The 19,442-nt window shown below is 32.4% G+C and overlaps 4 protein-coding genes across 7 annotated transcripts; 1 reads left to right on the top strand and 3 right to left on the bottom strand.

Moving 5' to 3' along the window:
* Nucleotides 1-648: 648 nt before the first annotated feature.
* On the bottom strand, nucleotides 649-8,787 carry LOC130672310 (tyrosine-protein phosphatase non-receptor type 9). Of its 3 annotated transcripts, XM_057476805.1 has the most exons (10): nucleotides 8,697-8,787; nucleotides 8,380-8,472; nucleotides 7,107-7,340; nucleotides 5,876-5,965; nucleotides 5,476-5,616; nucleotides 3,000-3,263; nucleotides 2,280-2,920; nucleotides 2,050-2,200; nucleotides 1,763-1,970; nucleotides 649-1,670 (listed from the first exon to the last, which is right to left on the bottom strand). In XM_057476805.1, the coding sequence occupies exons 2-10, from the start codon at nucleotides 8,410-8,412 to the stop codon at nucleotides 1,441-1,443; spliced, it is 1,992 nt and encodes a 663-aa protein (XP_057332788.1). In that variant the 5' UTR covers nucleotides 8,413-8,472; nucleotides 8,697-8,787; the 3' UTR covers nucleotides 649-1,440. The 3 variants fall into 3 exon arrangements, with proteins under 3 accessions (XP_057332788.1, XP_057332787.1, XP_057332789.1); XM_057476804.1 differs by having other exon boundaries at nucleotides 8,380-8,766; XM_057476806.1 differs by lacking the exon at nucleotides 5,476-5,616 and having other exon boundaries at nucleotides 8,380-8,766.
* A 232-nt stretch (nucleotides 8,788-9,019) lies between these two features.
* On the top strand, nucleotides 9,020-13,254 carry LOC130672309 (uncharacterized). Its single transcript, XM_057476802.1, has 2 exons — nucleotides 9,020-9,386; nucleotides 9,466-13,254. The coding sequence occupies exons 1-2, from the start codon at nucleotides 9,188-9,190 to the stop codon at nucleotides 12,768-12,770; spliced, it is 3,504 nt and encodes a 1,167-aa protein (XP_057332785.1). The 5' UTR covers nucleotides 9,020-9,187; the 3' UTR covers nucleotides 12,771-13,254.
* Nucleotides 13,255-14,287: 1,033 nt separating this feature from the next.
* On the bottom strand, nucleotides 14,288-16,093 carry LOC130672311 (syntaxin-18). 2 transcript variants are annotated; one of them, XM_057476807.1, is made up of 2 exons: nucleotides 15,890-16,093; nucleotides 14,288-15,808 (listed from the first exon to the last, which is right to left on the bottom strand). In XM_057476807.1, exon 2 carries the CDS (start codon nucleotides 15,784-15,786, stop codon nucleotides 14,824-14,826), a length of 963 nt encoding a protein of 320 aa, XP_057332790.1. In that variant the 5' UTR covers nucleotides 15,787-15,808; nucleotides 15,890-16,093; the 3' UTR covers nucleotides 14,288-14,823. The 2 variants fall into 2 exon arrangements, with proteins under 2 accessions (XP_057332790.1, XP_057332791.1); XM_057476808.1 differs by having other exon boundaries at nucleotides 15,867-16,093.
* A 61-nt stretch (nucleotides 16,094-16,154) lies between these two features.
* On the bottom strand, nucleotides 16,155-19,204 carry LOC130671696 (transmembrane protein 209). The gene is made up of 5 exons (XM_057475750.1): nucleotides 18,960-19,204; nucleotides 18,761-18,886; nucleotides 17,584-17,891; nucleotides 16,479-17,503; nucleotides 16,155-16,408 (listed from the first exon to the last, which is right to left on the bottom strand). The coding sequence occupies exons 1-5, from the start codon at nucleotides 19,004-19,006 to the stop codon at nucleotides 16,280-16,282; spliced, it is 1,635 nt and encodes a 544-aa protein (XP_057331733.1). The 5' UTR covers nucleotides 19,007-19,204; the 3' UTR covers nucleotides 16,155-16,279.
* Nucleotides 19,205-19,442: the final 238 nt, after the last annotated feature.

The raw sequence follows: 19,442 nt of genomic DNA on the forward strand, positions 1-19,442 counted from the left end.
GAAATTTACACAGTTCGCTCAATGATAAATTAATTATAACAACATTACAATAGTATTTAATTGTTTTTCGTTTTTTAATTTAAATATAAATGATTAATTGATCAAGTATCAGAAAAAAAAACAGAATACTGATCTTCGAGTCTTATGACATTAATTTAATTGTTAATTATTAATAGTAACTATAATTTTAAATCTAAAACAATCAAAATAATATTAAATAAATAAATGGAAATTAACATTTACTAATATATAATATATATATAAAAGTATGCCCTTGATCTTTTATATAAACAAGTTATTTAATAATTAAATTGATATAAATATTACAATATTAAATTCATTAATTAATTGTTTAAATAATTAATTTTATTATTATAATTATAAATACAAAAAAAAATTAAACAGAAAAAATTTAATTTATCTTATGACCGGTAATTAATCACAATTTAAAAATACGTCTCACATGAATTTAATAATAATTCTCTCTCATAAATTTATATTTTATCAGAATCTAGTTTATAATTTTTTAAAGATAATACGAGAATAAAAAATAAATCGGCTAATGGCGCAAAATATACTAAGAGTTTATTTCTTATTTATCATTTTATTTTTCTTTAAAAATATTCATGTATATTTTTCTTATATAACTTTTTTTTTGATATTTATTTATTATTTATTTATTCATTCATTTTTCGATTAATAGTTTTTGTTCACAATTTCTTTGTGTAACGATTAAAGATCACAGGATTTTTTTTTTCTGATGCAAAATCTAATGACAGCGAGTTTATATAATTTATTTATTTATAATATTTTTTTTTTTCTTATTTTTTTAGAAATCTACTTATATATCGTCCGGTTGATTGTTTATTAATTTATTATTATAAATATTTAGAGTATAAGGAAGAACGTATGCACGTATAATTAACGTGATTATTAGACGATTAGAAAAAATTTAATCGTAAAAGATATTAAAATTTTCTATATTGTGGAGAATTAAGCCACTGATTGGATATACGTCTTCAATGCTATTTATAATTAAAATTGTTCCATTGGTTGTTAATAATTAATTTTAATTTTTTTCATCAGTCTAATTAGTTTGTTATTATTATTTAATTACGATTAATTAATAACACGTGTCGAGTCGGATAATTTTTAACCAATTAATAATTTTAAAAAATTTTAAAATAATCCTGATGGAATTTATTGTTGTTGCTGATGTTGTCTACGCGAATTTATTTTGAATGAAAAATAAAAAAGTTTACGAGACTAGAAATAAGTAGAATACATTTTCAAATCACCGGTTTTTAAAATAGAGAGCCGATATTTTTTAAAATAATTAAATAATGACAGGATCAGGCTGATGTTGAAAAGAGTCAGTAAGATGGGAGAGAACAGTTGGAATACAATCGAGATGATTATCTAAAATACTAATCTGGTAACCTAGTCAGAGTCTTCCTCAATAGTAGGTGGTAACATGGCAAGATGGTGAATCTCCAACATCCCTCGGGAAAGTGCATATTCTGCAAGGGCGCGGTGACAAAATACATACTGATCAGGCATTTGAATACTGTAAGCTCGCTGGGCACGAATTTTTTCAACTGTACCACGTATGTCAACAGTTCCTGTATCTTCCAGACGAGATATACAAATATCCAGTGTGCAAAATGTTCCTAGAAAACGTATCAATCACCAATTAGTAAAAATAATACCCATGTATTTTTTTTAAAAGGTTTAGTTGTGATAAATAAATATTATTTATTACCAGTACGACCGATTCCAGCACTACAATGTACAACAATTGGTGGGCCACGAGGATGACCAGCCCAAGTATCTCCTCTGCTAGCAAGTAATTTTGTTTGCTGCTGTCTTACCAATGAAAGAAATTGCAATAGAGCTCTTGCTGATTGTGGTACTCCGTAGTCTGGCCAAGCTGTGTACAACATATGACAGACTTCACGGGTTTCTTCAGTCTGCAATCAACAAAATATTACAATATAATTGCTAATATACCAACGTACAACACACATGTTAAATATTTATAATAAAGACCTTGTTGTTGGTCAAAAGCAGCATAGATATCGTGTAATCTGGATTCGTGTCGACTTCAAGTGTCGTTACAGTGAACCCACCAGCAGATACTTCATCACCAGGTTCAGGACCCCAGTACTGCGCGCATTTAGTACGGCCTCGCTCAATAACTCTGAAGTAATAAATTTATCAGGTTTAAATCTCCGGTTACTAATTAATCCAACGAATAAATTATCAGACTCTAATCCTACCTGGTAGTCATGACAACAACTAGAGTCTGTTGTTCCCAAACCATCCGCCAAAAGTCCCCACAAGTCTTGGGCAATGGTCCTTGTGTGCTGATAAAAGCGTTCTTTTGTTTATAACCATCGACAAAATTAGCATTGATATAGTCAGAGGAAGGATCATTGTCAACTTGAGACAGACAAACTCTCGAGTGATCGTAACACAGCACATCGGTGTATCGATTTTTCGGTTGGTTTTGACGCAATTTGGCATTATTAAACGAACCATCGGGTGGCCTTTGTTTTATTTCCGCGTACTCAGCTACCAAACCGGCACGTCCACGTGAGTGAATGGCCTCAACAAGCTGCTCCATTGTGACAGCTTGCAAACCCAGGTCTCCATGAAGACTGTCGTCGTCGCTGAACCCAGAGCTTGCAGACGAGGGCGGCTGTACTGGTGACGGTGCTTCATCACTTGCTAGCCAGCAATCGCCGTTTGTTATTTCAATGTCACCAATTGTCACACTTCCATTTTTAATCTTGTGCTTTTCGCTTATTGGACTCGTTGAGTTACTGCTACTTACAACATTGTTTGTTGTTTCATTTGTTGGGCTGTGATTTGGTGACTTTGATGTTGGTGATAGAGGACTACCCACTCTAGGGGTAACCTGGAAAATTTATCATTATCATCATCATCATCATCAATAGACTTGCCATCATAAATTAAATAAATGAATAGTTAATTACCTCACACAATTCACCACCACTACGATTCGTCATGGACTTGAGACAATGTAACAGCCAGGCTTCATGCTGTATCTCCAAAGTACCGCCCAAACGTTGTGGTAACGAATCTCGTGGAATATGAAGTGTCAATTGTGGAATTGATACCGTAAATACGCGGTCTCGTAATTTTTCTCTTACAAATAAACGTAAAATTTTAAACGGAGCTTTGAACCAGAGCGGTGCTGTTACAATCAGTACTTTTTTCAACTTTGCTGGATACCCTCCCTAAAAAATAAACAATTAACACAATAAGTATAAAACGTCCGTAGTACTATTCAAATTTATAACAATTTAGCGGATAATTTAAATGAGTTTCTATTATTAATTTTGCGACGACATTAAACTTGGATTCATTCCAATGACCCAGAACTTTCGCAGTAATAGTTTATATTTAAAATAATATAAAATGATAAATTTAACGGGACACTTTTATTGTAAAATAAACTCTATTGATTTTTGTTTTGTTGCTCCATAAAATTGTTGAAAAATAAAAAATAAAAAAGGTAAAAATTATTCATATTATGTGTGACGTCACTCTGGTGTTAATTAATCAAATTAAAGCCACTATTATACATAATGTATATCAGACATATAGATCGTTAATAAATATACACAAGCTGATAATTATTCAGTTAATTACGGCGAGCCAAAAGGGTACACTCTAATGATTAAAAATAACCGTAGCCACGGTTTTAAAGTCACTTGTAAAAAGATCCCTTGTAAAAAAAAAATTTAACTTCATTAAAACCACGTATTGGAGTATTGATGCAAACTTTTTATCAATAATTATATTTAAGCAGACATTAAAAAGATGAATAAATTGATAATTTCACAACCGGTACAACAAAGTCTTTCCGTCAATCAATAACACTCGATTAGTGTGTCCTATTCCCTGTACACGGCGGATAGACATAATAAAAAGGATAAAAAAATGAGCAAAAAGAAGGAAATAATAAAGAGACAAACAGCTGGAGTATAAAGCTCAAACTTAATTCAGCACAATGCGTAATAATTGTATACCTCGACTATTGAATTTCTAATGAGGTATCCAGATTTAAATACAAAGCAACAAAACTAGTGAGTGAAAAGAGGACTAACGAATACCTTTGTAGGAAAAAAAAGGAAAGGACTTGGATACGCTAATGTTAGAATATATATATGTATACATATACATATATATATACATACATATATATATGGATATATATATGTATATGGATCCGAACGGAGCTGGTTACTAATGGAATAGATAGGAAGTTACGACAACGACTACTGACCGACGAACGTCGAGCGTCGTCGTGTGCTGGTGACGTCCACGAATACGGACATGCGCGATTTGTCGTCGTCGTCGTGGTAGTTTTGCCGAAAGGCCTCAAAAGAACCCTCTTTTTTAGTTATTCGTTTTGGGGTTGCACAACTACTCTGATAAAACGCACACTCTACGAGGGAAATCATCTCTCCCTCCCTCTTGTTCTTCTTCTTCTTCTTTTTCTCTTCATCTGGCCGCAGCGCTTGCTTTCATTTGCTTTAGGGGATGAATAACTTGTATGTGTATCCCGTACACTGTGTACATCATATATATGTATGTATAAATAATAATAATAATAGTAATATGTAATAGCAATAGTATGTCAGTGTGTTGGTACTTTGGTAAGGGTGAGTTGGGTTCTCAACTAAGGGAGAGTGTTATCTATTAATGTTTCTTGCATACTCTGTTACGTGTCAGGTACTTCATACATATATTCATTCCATAATACACATCTTACATTGCACGCGAGGTGTTTTTAAAAGTTCGTTTCATGTAACCGAAAGGTATAAGGGTTTTAATAATTAACACACTTATTATATTACAATTAATTACACACGATCCTGAAGTTAACGGACAATTGACAATTTGGGATTTTTTTTTCCATAAATCAATTACAAAAAAAAAAATATAAAAATATGCACATGTAGGAAATTAAAAAATCTATAAGTGCAATTTTTTAAAATATTTTTTTTTTACAATTTATCGTTTTAAAAGAAAATCCAAAAATTATTATACGTCGGCTAACTTCAGTATCATTAATTACACTGTAAAACAAATTGCGAATTTAAATAAAATCCAGATCACTCCGAAATCACTCCGCTGAAAAACAAACTCCGAATTTACTCCGTATGGGGAGTGAATTTTTTTTAAACTCTGGAACTCCGAGTGAACTTGGATTCACTCCCAATTTTTTACAGTGTACTGACGTAAATGATAATAAAAATATATTTTAATAGAGGAAATGAAATATATTTATAGAGGAATTAAAATAATTTTAATATGTTCATTGACTTTAATTAAAATTGTGTTATTTGTTTTTTTATTACTAATATTGTTGTCGCTGTTGTTTATAAATAGTATAAGTTGATTAGTGATTGTTACAAAATTAATCGCGATTTGATTAATTACCTTTAGTAGTGTGAGAATTTTTTGTGACAAATCGTAATCAAAATTCTGATATTTGCTGTCGGACATATCATAAATGAATACTAATCCGTGTTTTTGTGTTTCTGCGCTCTCCAACGCAGCGTCTAGTTGATAAACTACACCCTGTAAAACATAAATATTAAAAAGCTATTGTACTGCGTTGTTTCATTACGCTTTACAGTACAATTATTCAATGTCACTCTATTTAATTTTTTTTATTTTTATGTGTATTAATATGATGGAAATATGTAAAGCAAAACATTTAAGTGGAGGTGTTTAAACATAAATTGTTATTAATGTAATTTATTAGCACATTAATAATGTTATTATTGTTTGTTTAGTTTTAAGCATTCTCTGTAAATAAAATAATATTTTAACAAACCTGTAGAGTTGTTTGATGCGTTGTACACTGTGGTAGATGCAAGTGTGCTGTAAAAATAGCTATTGCTGCACCTGTACCGTCTCTTGATGGCTAAAACAACGATTAATTTGTCATCATAATATGTGTGAATAAGCTGATGATGTAATAGTCTATTTTATATGTGCTATATTGTATCATCATATTACACATCTTGTATATTATATTATATATATTATATATAGAAATACATACACACAGAAAAAAAGAATTTCTGGACGCTAAAAATTTTTCTCTGTTCCAAAAAAATTTTTGTAATATGAATTGAGAAGAAAACGTCCTCTTTAAGGGTAAACTTTTTTTCATAATTGAAATTTTGAGTGAAAAAACATTCTTTAGTACTGCTATTGAGTAAAAAAAGCTTAAAATTTTGATATTTATAACAGAATGTTCGAGCGATTTTTGAATTTTACTATTTCCATTAACGCACGTGTAACAAAGTAGATGTTTTGACCGAATTATAATTTTGCAGTTACGAGATTTATCTAGAAAGGGAACGAAAAATTTTCTTTGGGCGAGAAAAAATTTCTTTACGCTAGAAATCCTTTTTTTCTGTGTGATGTATATACATATATATCTGTGTATTAGACTATTATTTTGCAGCAATTTTTTTTCATCTCCATTTTTCAAAATAATTGAGTAGACATTAAAAAAAATGACCCTTTTGTTACAGCCCTTAATTAGAATTTTAAAACATTGGGTATTGGAAATATTAAAATATATATCGCGTTACTAATTTCAAAAAGATTTAGATTTTTGTATTCTCTTTTTTTGGAATTAGTGACATTTTAAAGAAAATTTTTTATAGAATTTAATGGACCGCAAAAAAGGTCTAAAAAAAATGAATAAATTTAAAATTTTAAAAGTTTTTTGAATTTTAAAATAGTCATAAAAAATTTTTATTGAAGTTTAAAATTCTATTCTCTATAAAACTACATATGAAAATATGTATGATTTATAAGACAGTAAAAGTATAAGGAAATGTAATAAGTAAATTATTTTCGTACTTTTGTGGTAAATATTAAAAAAACTCCGCGCGACTTTGAACAGTGGGCATGAAAAAAAAAGTTTGCCGCAAAATGACACTGAGATACATATATGTATGTAATAAAGTGTGTAGTATGATATTATTCTTAATAGTATCAAGTGTGTACATAGATATATACGTATGTACATATGAGAATAATAAACTTACCAGTACGGTAAATTTACCCGTACGTAATTCTGAAAGAAGTGGCTCTTGAGTTGGATGAAGTGTTGCCAGACCTTCACGACGTCTTGTAGCCTCGTGCTGTTCGTACAATGCCAATGCACGTGATACTTCAAATTTACGTGCTGTCAAAAATTTAACAGCCGTACTCCAGGATACCGGACTTGCTCTTCTACCAGCGCGACATTTGTTTACCGCTTCTATAAATTCTTTTGTAGCCTTTGAAAAAATAAAATACCAAAGGTATTTATAAATAAAAAAAGGTCATAAAAAAGCTTATAAATAAATACATATATATACATAAACATATTTTTTTCTCTTATAAATTTAGAAAGCAGATAAATAATTTTTAGACTGGAATAATAATGTATTTAGTGAGTTCATACATTAGAAAGAACATTAATAACACGTTTCATACATATCAAATTATATATATACGTATATATAATTGTAGATCTATTTATATCCAAGTAATCGATCGTACTTAAAAAATTTATGACCATTTAAATGTCAATAACTCCTTGAGGATTTTATTATTTTTTATATCATTGATTATATTAATACATTTTATTTCGGTGATTGATAATCAATTTATCGGTTCATTGCCGGTAAAAAAAATCCAATAAAATATTTTTAAAAAAATGTGAAGGCTTAGCTGATGGTTGGAAAAATCTATTGAATATTTTCCGGTTTATTACTCGTGTAGTCTCAAGACATTTTTTGTCATACATGCTTGGGATACCAACATTACTTCCGTTAGTGAGTTGCCCCTCTCATCCCGCCGTTATTTCCGGTACCCCACCCTCTGTATATTCTATAATATTGCCTCTAGATGCCGAGGAAATTAACCACGGACAAATTTTTTTTATCAGACAATAAATTACAATTATAAATCATCTCCATACCTACACCATTAGATCATAACTACATTGTACAGTAAATTGTCATCGTACATTCGCATTTTTTTCTTCACTCCAAAATATCTTCCAGTTAATTTTATGTTCAGTATAAATAATTATCATTACAATTAATAAATATTTCAAGTAAACCTGGATTTCAAAAAAATTTATTAGTAATTTAAAATAATAAACAAATTTTATTGAGCTGTCATTGAGCCGCAACAAAATGACGTTTCATTTAAAATTAAAATTTTCATAACTCTGATAAATTTTTTTTACTGAGTATGCTGATAAAAATATGAGTAATAAATTTAAAAATAAAAATAGTTAATTAAAAATATTTAAATAAATAAACTCACTTGTTCCTGTTCTACGGTCAATGCGGCTGCCATCTTTTTTCAACACAAACACAAACACTCTTCTGAATCTTCCTCCAGTCTCCAGTTAATCCACTCAAATATTTATAAAAAATATAAAAAATAATTTTACCACATTCACAAGCCAACTGATTAATTTATCAGCAAATAAATAAATAAATAAATAAATTAAGTAATTAATTTATTTATAATTAATTAATAATATTAAACTTAGTCATTATTGTGTTATTTTAATGATAAATATAAAGTGTAAGACCACTTAAATATTTTATTTATAAAAAAAAAAATAATATAAATACGTAAGATAAATTAGTTGTTCATTGCGCGATCACCACGTTGTTACTCCGAGATTATAAGTGTGTGACATAAAACCAACATCAACACAGCTTTTATATTTAAAACCACAAACTATATTTAATCTGTCATCAGACTAGAGAGTATACACTCATATTTTTATTTTTTTCTTTATGACCAACCACCAGCAAGTTGTTAAATTTAAATTTTTTGAACTGTCAGTTGATAAAAGTGACAGCTCGGTTGCCGCGGCCGCGCGATAGTTTGGATTTTTAAACTACGGGGCGTTGTCGAAAAAAAAAAAACATAGATAATAAAAGGTTATCTTTTATTGGTGTCTTTGTAAGTAGACGGCAAGCAGGAAAAAAAAAAGTCATTTCTATGCAGGTTTACCCGGGAGAAAAAACATTATTAACCAATAAAAGTGAATTTATATATAAATAACAAAGTTTTTATTATTAATTATTTGAATAAAACCCAATAATAAATAATAATAATGTCTGAAAATGTTAAAAATGTAATTGAAACATCTGGTGATGATAAATCATTGGGAAATATTGCTGTTGATGAAAATGTGCTCGCAAACGCGTCTACTGCCGATTCAACGATTCCCAATGATAGCCAAAGCTTTACGCTCACAGATTTTGATTCCTCGTTGCAGGAAATTGATGGGAAAAAAAATAAAGATAAAGAGGGTAATGTATTATTTAATTATTATTTTATAATAGTAATAATAATTATGAATTGTATATTTATTTTATGAGTTATGTGCAGAGTTACTGACAAAAGCGCGGGAGCATGTTGCTGTTCAAGATGGTGGAGCTGTTGACGATTCAAGTTTACAGAGGAATATAAATGATGATGATAAGGATAAAGATAAAGATAAAGATAATAAAAGTAAAAATAAAGACGAGTTAATAGAGCGGATGGAAGAAGATCAAGTTATAGAGGGGACTCCTCCGGACAAAGAGTTAAAATCGCCGTTAAAAAGACCGATGGCCAAAAGAAACGGATCAGAGGAGCCGGTGTCTAAAATTCAGAGAATTGACACTGATGTTATTGAGCCGGTGAAAAATTCTACTGGCAGTGAATCAAACTCTACTGAGCACTCCATGGATGACAAAAGCAAAGATAAAGTCGCAGATGCTAATGAAAATACTGTGAAGGCTATTGATGGGGTTGAAGATACTCTGGCTAATGATAAAGTGGAGGGTGAGTCACTTTCGGAGCTGACCCAGGCTTTGGAGAACGTGCTGGAGGATAAGGCCGAGAAGGACGAGGCACAAGACACAGTACCCGATGAGCTGGTGGTCAAGTCCAGTGTAACTGGTGATGCTTCAAAAAAATCACGACAGAGTATTGAAGTTATTTTTGACAAAGCTTTAGCTCCGCCGCCAAAGCCCAAAGAAGTTGTGGAACTTGATGAAGATGGTGAAAAAATTGTTTTGGATTCTTCCCAAGAAGATGAGGGCTCACAAGCTTCTGAATCTAATACGGTCGTCAATAATACTGGTAATAAAAATAAAATAATAAATGGTAATGACTCGTCTAAAAGCTCTGAAAGTGATCGCACTGCGAGTGTGCAATCAGACTCGAGCGACGAATCAGGAAAAATAAATATTGTCGTCAAAGATAATAGTGCTCCGGTTGTCGTGACGTTACCCAGCGACAATGAAGCCGATTCGTCAATCGACGACAACAAGTCTAAGATTAAAACCGTTCCAGTTGAACGAGAATTCACAATTGTCATGAAAGTCAAATGTTTGCTGCATGTTGACAGTCAGAATTCAAAAGAATGCGTTGGGAAAGAAGTTACGTCCGTTTACTGTGAAAATTATCCTGATCTTCATTCACCCTCCAGTCGTATGAATAGTGACGTATCAGCTCTGGGTGATGTATCAGCATCTGACAATAAAGAAATATCATCACCGTCTTCGGTATTCAGCAATCCGCATCCATTGCCTTATTCCTTGCCACCTAGCCGTCACTCGATTGTTTCAACAGTGAGCACATCAAGCTCTTCCTCATGCGCTTCATCAGTCAAGTCTTCAAGCGGATCTTCCACAAAGTCTTCAACAAAAGACAACCCGTTTTCTTTACCTCGTGGTTTTGCTAAACACGCAAAGAAGCCTCATGATATGAATGCTATTGATGAAAGTCCTGAATATCTTAAGCATGGATGGCGTAATGTCAATTTGATAACAACAAATGTTGTTGATCATTTGAATAATGAAATAGCTACCGCTGATTTATCAGCACACAATGGCAGCACCAATGAACATATCGATGGCCCGTTAGCCAGAATGGCATCTTCAACTCCGGAGTCGAAAGCCATTCCGTCAACTCTCAAGACCAGTAAGAAGGGCAAAGTTACTAAGAGAACTAAAACACGCAGCACTCGTTCACGCACCAATGGAGCTACTAAAGCATCTGCAGAAGCAGCAATCAGCCTTCAAGAAGAATTAAAAAGTTTGAAAGAGAAGGAAAAAGAAAAAGATAAAGCACAGCCAGCTGTTTCAACACCTAGCAGAGCTAGCAGCAGAGCTGCGAGTACTTTGAGAAATCAAACACCAGTTGTTGATGAAAGCGCTGATAGTCGTGTTGGTAAATTATGTTTTGCTAAATGGTCTGACGGTACTTTTTATCCGGCAGTTGTTGTCAGTAAAAATAAAACAAAATTCAAAGTTAATTTTTTTGATGACAAAAGTAAGTTGGTCTCTGAGGCTTTTGTTTATGTGATTAATGACACATTGTCACCAAATGATAATGTCTGTGTAGAAATAAATGAAAAAGATAGTTATGAATCATCTGCTGTTATTAATGAAGTTGAAAAAGATGGTAATGAAGTTTGGTATCATGTAGAAACAGAAGAAAAAAAAAAGTTACGGCTTGCTATAAAAGATATATTTTTGACACCAGATCAATTTAAAAAGTTTAAAGAATCTGAGGTAGCTAGTGCTGAGGTACCATCAACACCGCACTTTGAAAAAATAACATTGGATAATGTAATCGAGGGTTCACGAAGACACAAAAGTACCACTAGCCCACCCGCTTCACGGGTTTCTCAAGCCCAGTCACAGGGAACAAGTGGTAGCGGTAAATCGGCAGCTTCAAACCAATCAAATGCTAAAAAAATTTATGACACTTCAGATTCCGACACTAAGCCCGAAGTTGTCACCGAACTGGGTGACGTCAACCCAGAGATAGCTGGCATATCAAGCGCGTCCACCTCCAAGGGACCGTCCAGTAGGATAAAAGGCAAAGGAAAGAGCAAGAAGAAAGTCGACGACGAGGAGACAATAAAGAAATTCGGCCCGATACCTGAACCCGGTTCAACTTTATTCAAAAGATTTAATTTTATTCTAACTTGCGCGCCACTGGAGTGTCTAGATGCCATCAAACAAGCCAAGCCTGTGCCCAGCGATTGCTCTGAAGAAGGGACTGACTATGAGGTCGAGTGGTCAAGCATTCCATTCCTACGTGAACGACTGGTCGAACAAATAACCGCTGGTGGTGGTCGTGTCTACAACACATTCGATGAAATCCCACCGGCAGAATATTCAAAGACCAAACTTATCACCAACGTTCCAAATATCACAGCAACCAGCTTACTGTGTCTGTCTGTTGGTATCATACCTTACAATCATCAATGGATCATCGCGTCTTGCATCAACAACAAACTGAGCAGTCCCGAGGGTTCAGAGCTGCCAGTCGGTTACAGTCTTCGACTAGAAAACTACGTAAAGAACCACGAGCGCCCGGGAAACAAACCCTTTGAGCATTTGAAAGTCGTGATACCAAAGATATCAGTAGCGGAGTCATCCGTTAATCTTTGGAAGCGCGTTATTGAAAATGCCGGTGGTGCCGTTGGATTTATCGACAATCCCGACGACGAATTCTATGACGCGACTGTCGTCGTGACAAATCAAAATTGTCCAGCTTGGGTAGAGAAAAAAGCTCAGTCCTATGAAATTCCACTGGTGACAACAACCTGGGTCGTCCAATGCATCGTCGAGGGAGCAACCGTACAAGGGATAGAAGAACGTTGTAAGCACAAAAAAACATCAGAGCCATCATAAAAGTCATCAAAAGGTCCATTTAATCATATATTTTTATTATAATTATCTTTTTTTAATACGTTTCCTCAGAGGTTTATATTTTATGTTATTTAAAATAATGAAAAAAAATAAAAATCCTCACAATGAATTTTGTAAATCATAATTATTATTAATTTTTTTTTTTATTTTTATTTTTAATCTTCTCTGTAAATCAATTTTAAAATTTTATCTGTTGTCGAGAAGAGTGTGGAGGACTTATAAGCAACTGAAATAATTATAATAATTAATGATAATAAATAATATTAAAGAACAATTACTAGAATTTTTTACATGAACATTTGTTGTGTAAAAAAATAATAATGATGATGATGATGACGATAATAATAATAATAAAACAAATACGTTTATTCGATACAAATCTTCATTTTTTCATAAGCCGTAGTTATTATATATTATGTACAATTGTTCTGGTGATAATTAAAATATATTGGCATATTTTGGCAAATCATGGATCTGATTTATTAAACCTTTTTTTTATGATCCTGAAGTTGACAATCAACAATTTTCGAATTTTTTTTTAACAGATTAAGGGGGATAGCCACTGTGAGGATCGAAAAAATAGGTGATTTTCGGGAATTTTTTTGGCTGGAATAATAAAGGAATTTGGAGATCGGGTTTTTTTTGTTTTACAAAGTATACATTGAAGATAATTCTCCTAAATTTTCATTAAAAAATATCATGTTGTTACAAAGTTATAAGCATTTTTGTGGAGCAACAAAAAAATTTCCCCCACCACGGTGTCATCTCTAACTCAAAAACGGATTATCAGAAACAAAAAAACCAAACGGCGTTGTAATTTGTATGCATGTGGTTATCGTTGCACATAGGGGATTTTGAAAATTTGGATTTGAAAAAAATGGCGACACTAAAAATTTTTTCGTTATTTTTTCTCATTTTTTTAGATTCAAACAGCCCTAAAAAATCTTAGAAATCAAAATTTTCAAAATCCCCTACGTGCAACTTTAGCTACTGAATAGACGAATACGGCAAAAAAAAAGTTGCGAATCGGTTCATATTTATGCAAATTACAGATGCCACCAGTTCAAAAAAAGTAGTTTCGAGAAAAATGCGTTTAAAGTTTTTAGTCGATGCAGCGGTCAGTTGACGCGCTGTCACAAAAATTACTATAACTTGAAAAACATTCGGAATTTTCATATAAAACTTTAGATACATATTTTTGAACATATACTTTGATTTAATAAAAAAAAAAATTTTTTTTTTGAAATTTCAGTGGCTATCCCCCTTAATTTAAAAAAAAAAAACTAAAAATATGCACATGTAGAAAATTTAAAAAACTATAAGTGCAATTTTTGAATAGTATATTTCACTATACCTACACCTAAAGTTTAAATTCCTGTCCTGTCTAGAGGGAAGAAAGTCGGCAGTGTTACAATTCTACTCACAACATCTCTACTCAAGGGAAGACAACTTTACTCAGCCTCAACTCTACTCAGTTTTTTTTTACTCAGGTTCAACTCTACTCAGTTATATCTTTACGATCTTTACTCAACTTCAACTAGACTCAGTGACAACTTAACTCACAAATTGCTATTTTATCGATAGGCTAAAATATGTGAGTAGAGTTGAAGCTGAGTAAATTTAAACCCGAGTAACAAAAACTGTGAGTAGAATTGTAACACTGCCAGAAAGTAGTTCTTTTCTCTTATGGGAAATATACTATTACATACCTAGGGTGGAAAGTAGGATATTTCAATCCTCGTGTGTAATTTCCTACCCAAGCCGAAGGCTTCCTCCGAAGTGTGTATACAATTTTTCACCAGATCTGCACCTGAAAGTTTGAATTTTTGTCTCTGCTTGTGGGAACTCCCTCGTTATGTAAAATACTATTTTTTTACAATTTGTCGTTTTGAAAGAAATTAAAAAATTATTAGACGTCAGCCAACCAGTATGATTATTTTATAGTAAAAAACATATACATTATTTAAAGATATTAATATTTTAATATTGATATTGAAGCAAGAGTGCAACAGGTTTTTAAAACAAATAATTAAATCTAAGGATTGTACCAATCGAGGAAGAGAAGGGAAAAAGACATGACGAGCAGAAAGAAAAGAATCCAAACACGAAGTCCAGCATTGCGTTGAATAGCTTGACGTATCTGCTCGTTGGCTTCTTTTACATTCTCAGTAGACCCGACGACGGTAGATACCAATTTGTCGAGATCGCGATCCTGCGCCAGGACTTTTTCAGTGAATACTTCTTGGAGCTCAGCAATATGGACGACTTTGCTCTCAATCTGTTTTACTTCCTCAGTAATAGTATTCAGTTCATTATAAAGCTGTTCGTTTTCGGCTTCAAACATCTGGACATCCTCCGTCGACAATTCTTCTTCATAAGCCAGCGAGTTGACGTCCCCATTCATCTCCTGGACCTTCAGCGGGCTCGAGTTTGCTGATGAACTTTTTTTTTCTTCAGTCGTTGAGTTCAAACCAGACTTTTGTGATAAAATACTTGAACTCTCCTCGACTGCCTTAACATTCAGCTCCAATTTAGACATAGATTTAAGTTCCAGCTGTTTCTTAACCCGGATTGCTTTTTGCTCGGAGTAAATTTTGCAAACATTGTTCAAGTATTCCTCAATTAGATAAATCATAATTTCTTGATGCTCATGCTGCTGGCCAATATTTTGATCCGCAATATCCCGCCTCAGCTCTTTTATCAACTGCGAGCATTTGCTGATTATTTCTTGGGCTCCGCTGTCAATCTGATCGCGCTCAGCGTCAGTCATCCGCGCCTGGCTAATCAAATGTCCAGAAAAATTCAAATAAGCTGGTCTATTTTCCAGCAAAAACTCTTTTAGTCTCGTTATCTGTGTCGTTACCGCCAGGGACTTCTTATAAAAATTTGACTCATGACGTAATTTCCTAGGTGGTGATTTTGATTTGTCATCGTCCAACGCCTTTTGACGTATGCTCACGCTTTTAACACTAGCTCGGAATAACGTACTCACGTCCATTTTTCTAATTCATAACAATTCCCTGCAATAATATTTTTAAATGACTAAATAAATAATCAATCCATAATTATTTTATTTACCAATTTCATTCTATAGCTCTCACCTTCCAGGTTAGGTTGCAACTTATGATTAATTACTCTCGCAATTAAATTTATCTCTGTCTATTTTTGTTTACTTTCCCAATTTAACTGTCAATTTATTTTATCTCAACCATAAACTCAATTTTATTTATGACGTTTCCGTTTTTTCTTTATTTAAAAATCAACAATATGCAGCCTACGTAAACAAAAAGTAATAAACGGAGATATTGCAATACCAGGAAGTAAAATGAAAACTGGCGCGTTATTTAAATTTAAAAAAATAAATAATTTTAAATCACAAAATATTTTATTTTACAGAAATCACAAAAAATGTATGATAAATTACATTACAAAATAATTATTTAATTTATAATATTATAGTATAATAAATAAATTACAGTACTTTTTATTTATTAATCATCGGTAACCCAAAGAATATTTATCCCAGACATTCCTAAATTAACTCTGCCCAGCATTCCATGGTCTCGGGTCTTAATAATGTAGAGGAAGAGTAACAAAGTATGGAACATGTTATTCCGGCCCTGTTAATTATCAAGAACTTATTAGATATTAATTAATAATAGTAAATAATGAGAAAATTATAATAATTACCCGAGGTATTTCTTCGTAATCTGCTGGCAAAGAATCGCCACTGAGAGCCAGACAGTAGTGCGGAGGATTTACGGATTGGCAGACAATAATGGGGCCTTTGTTTCTCGGTAACTCGGACCCACTTTTGGCCATGTACCTGGAAGTAAATGTCCGGGCATCCGGTTGATCTAGAGGAGCTTCGAGCTGAGTGTCCATGTAGGAAGAGACAAGATGCATGATGATGGCTGTGTCTGTTGGTAAACTAGTGTCCCAGGGTTTTCCATTGTAAGACCCACCGCTGCACCACTTGAACTCGCTCATAGACCCACCTTTGGACAGTTCCTTGATTCTTTTAACCAGGTAGTCTTGATTGTTTGATATCTCGAGAAAAGGTACCAGAGTTGGCAGAGTCGGGATTCCTATTACGATATTCTGAGCTTGGGCCAGTTTGCGCAGACGGTCTAATCCCACATGTCCTAACTGGGAGTCACTCAGCCCGTGGCGAATCAACGCTGCGTTGACGTTATCTATTTCAATCATCACACGTTCGACAACAGTTTTGCTTATCCACATGCGTAAATTAGCTGTCCACTGGTTGACTTTGTGGCTGTCAATTCTGTATTTACGCCAGACGTCAGGCGCTCCGTAGTAACCGCGTGGTGATGTTCCTTCTTCATTTCCTGGGCTTGATGATTTTGTTTTATCAATCGTAGGCGCTAACTGATAAGTACATCGTCGTAATAACGGCGATATTTCACCAGGATTACGCATTGCCGGGTGTGACCAAAATGAACTCAGTAAATTTGACGGCTGATCGACTGCTGTCGAGTGTGTGGTCTTGCGTTCCCGTTCCGTTACGTCTTTTAAATAATTCTGTAATTCAGTTTCATCTTGAATCAGTCCCTCGCCGGTTAAGCTTCCGTTCATTGATGTATTTAATGATCTACTCAAAGAATTATTCGTCGACGTGTTATTCAAACTTTTCGGGGACGCTGGTGAGCTTGAATACTTTCCCGGTCCACAGTAAAACGGACTTGAATAAGTTTCTGCAATAAACCATAATTATTAAAAATTAATAATAAGTAAATGATAATTATTGATAAACTTGAGTTAAAAACTATCATACTGCTTTCGTTTAATCCAGCACCCAATGATCTTCTGCTCAAATTTAACGGCGTCGTCATATTTATTATCGGCGAAATCGGCTCCGGTAAACATGATTTGATTTCGCTCGTCAGTGGAGTTGATTTGAATAACGTCTCATCATTAGTTATTCCTAATAATTTTTTTTGCTCAGGGTTCAGAACTACTGGCCGCATATTAAATGTTCCTATTACATAACTTACTATATGATACAAAGCATTAAGTCCAAATATTAATACCAGAACCCATTCAATCCACATAAATTGTTTGTACGTCGCATCTACATACAATCTAGTCAATAAAAATTAATTAGTTATCATTAATCTCTCTAAATTAAAGACATTCTCAGACAATATCCATTTTGTAAAAATATTGAATGACTCAACTGTCATAATCATATTCAAATTTGATTAATCAATCAAAATAAAATTGAAACATTAATTGAAAAATGGACAAAGTTGTGATTGCCGCTGAGATTTGGGTTTGGAAAAAAATTACTTACAGTTGTTATCAATTAGGAGTCAAACGAAATTTGGTACATAAATCCAAGCCTACAAAATTTGAAAATACGAAATGTTTTGACATGAAGATCCTACTGAAATTTACTTAATGAATTTCTTTCAACTCCTAATTGATGACAACTATCAATACTTGAAATATTTTTAAATTAATTGTTAAAATTTTAATGGTCGTGACAGTTCAGTCAATGAATATTTTAAAAAATGATGATAATATTCAGATCTCAGTAAATAAATAACAATGAAAGTTCATATTGTTTAAGATCAGTGATTTATTTGATGTTTAAATTATATCAAAATCCGCAACGTTTCGTTGACAATCTCAACTTCATCAGGCGTCTATAAATTAATAATAAACCATCATTTACATGTCACATATACAGATAAAAATATATAATACAAATCTATAAATTCTTAGATACATCAAAATTCTAATAAAATTAATTAACAATTAAATCAATTAATACCTTTGAACGAAATTACTAATTTATAGACGCCTGATGGAGTTGAGATTGTCAACGAAACGTTGCGGATTTTGATAAAATTAAACCTGAACATTAATTGTTATTTTTAAAAATGTGGGACATTGTCTGAGAATGCTTTCAATTATCAAACATGATAATTTTAAAAAGTAAAACTTACAAATCAAATAACAAAATACTTAGCAGTGCCCCATTTATCAAAAACCATGTGATACTATTTTTGACTCGTGATTGTGCTTGTCTCAGATCCAAAGTTTGTTGTACCTGTGGCTTTGGCGCCAACAATCTTAAATTTAAAAACACAAACAAAATAAATAAAAATCGCTATTAATTATTAAATAAAAAAAAATAATTAATACCTTGCATTCGGCGAAATACATCTCATAGGTGAATAAAAATCGCTCATTATTTATTTTTCAAATTACAGTTCAAATAAATTAATTAATTGTAACCTGTCATAAGTAATTAATTATCAAATTCTCCTAATTGTTTTCCATACAATTTATTTTATTTAACAAAAATTTAAATAACAAGTAGAAATAATATAACCAACAAAATTACGAGTGAATCAAATCATGAACGAGAGCAAACTACCGAATGCCGCTATTTTTTCACTACGTAATTCAAAATATAAACAATTACTATTCATTTCCCGATGAATTATTTTATTTACCAAAGTAAATAATGAATTTTACTTTCAAAAATTCAAATTAAATTTTAGCTGTCAAATAAAAATTTTTTTCCCGGTTTTTTATTCAAATTAAATAATTATCAGGCAAATGATTGACGTAGTGATAATCTGACGCTTAGCAGATGAAAAATGTATAAAAATATGTATAGTC

The sequence above is a fragment of the Microplitis mediator genome, chromosome 7 (genome assembly GCF_029852145.1).
Source record: "Microplitis mediator isolate UGA2020A chromosome 7, iyMicMedi2.1, whole genome shotgun sequence".
NCBI classification, from domain to species: domain Eukaryota; kingdom Metazoa; phylum Arthropoda; class Insecta; order Hymenoptera; family Braconidae; genus Microplitis; species Microplitis mediator.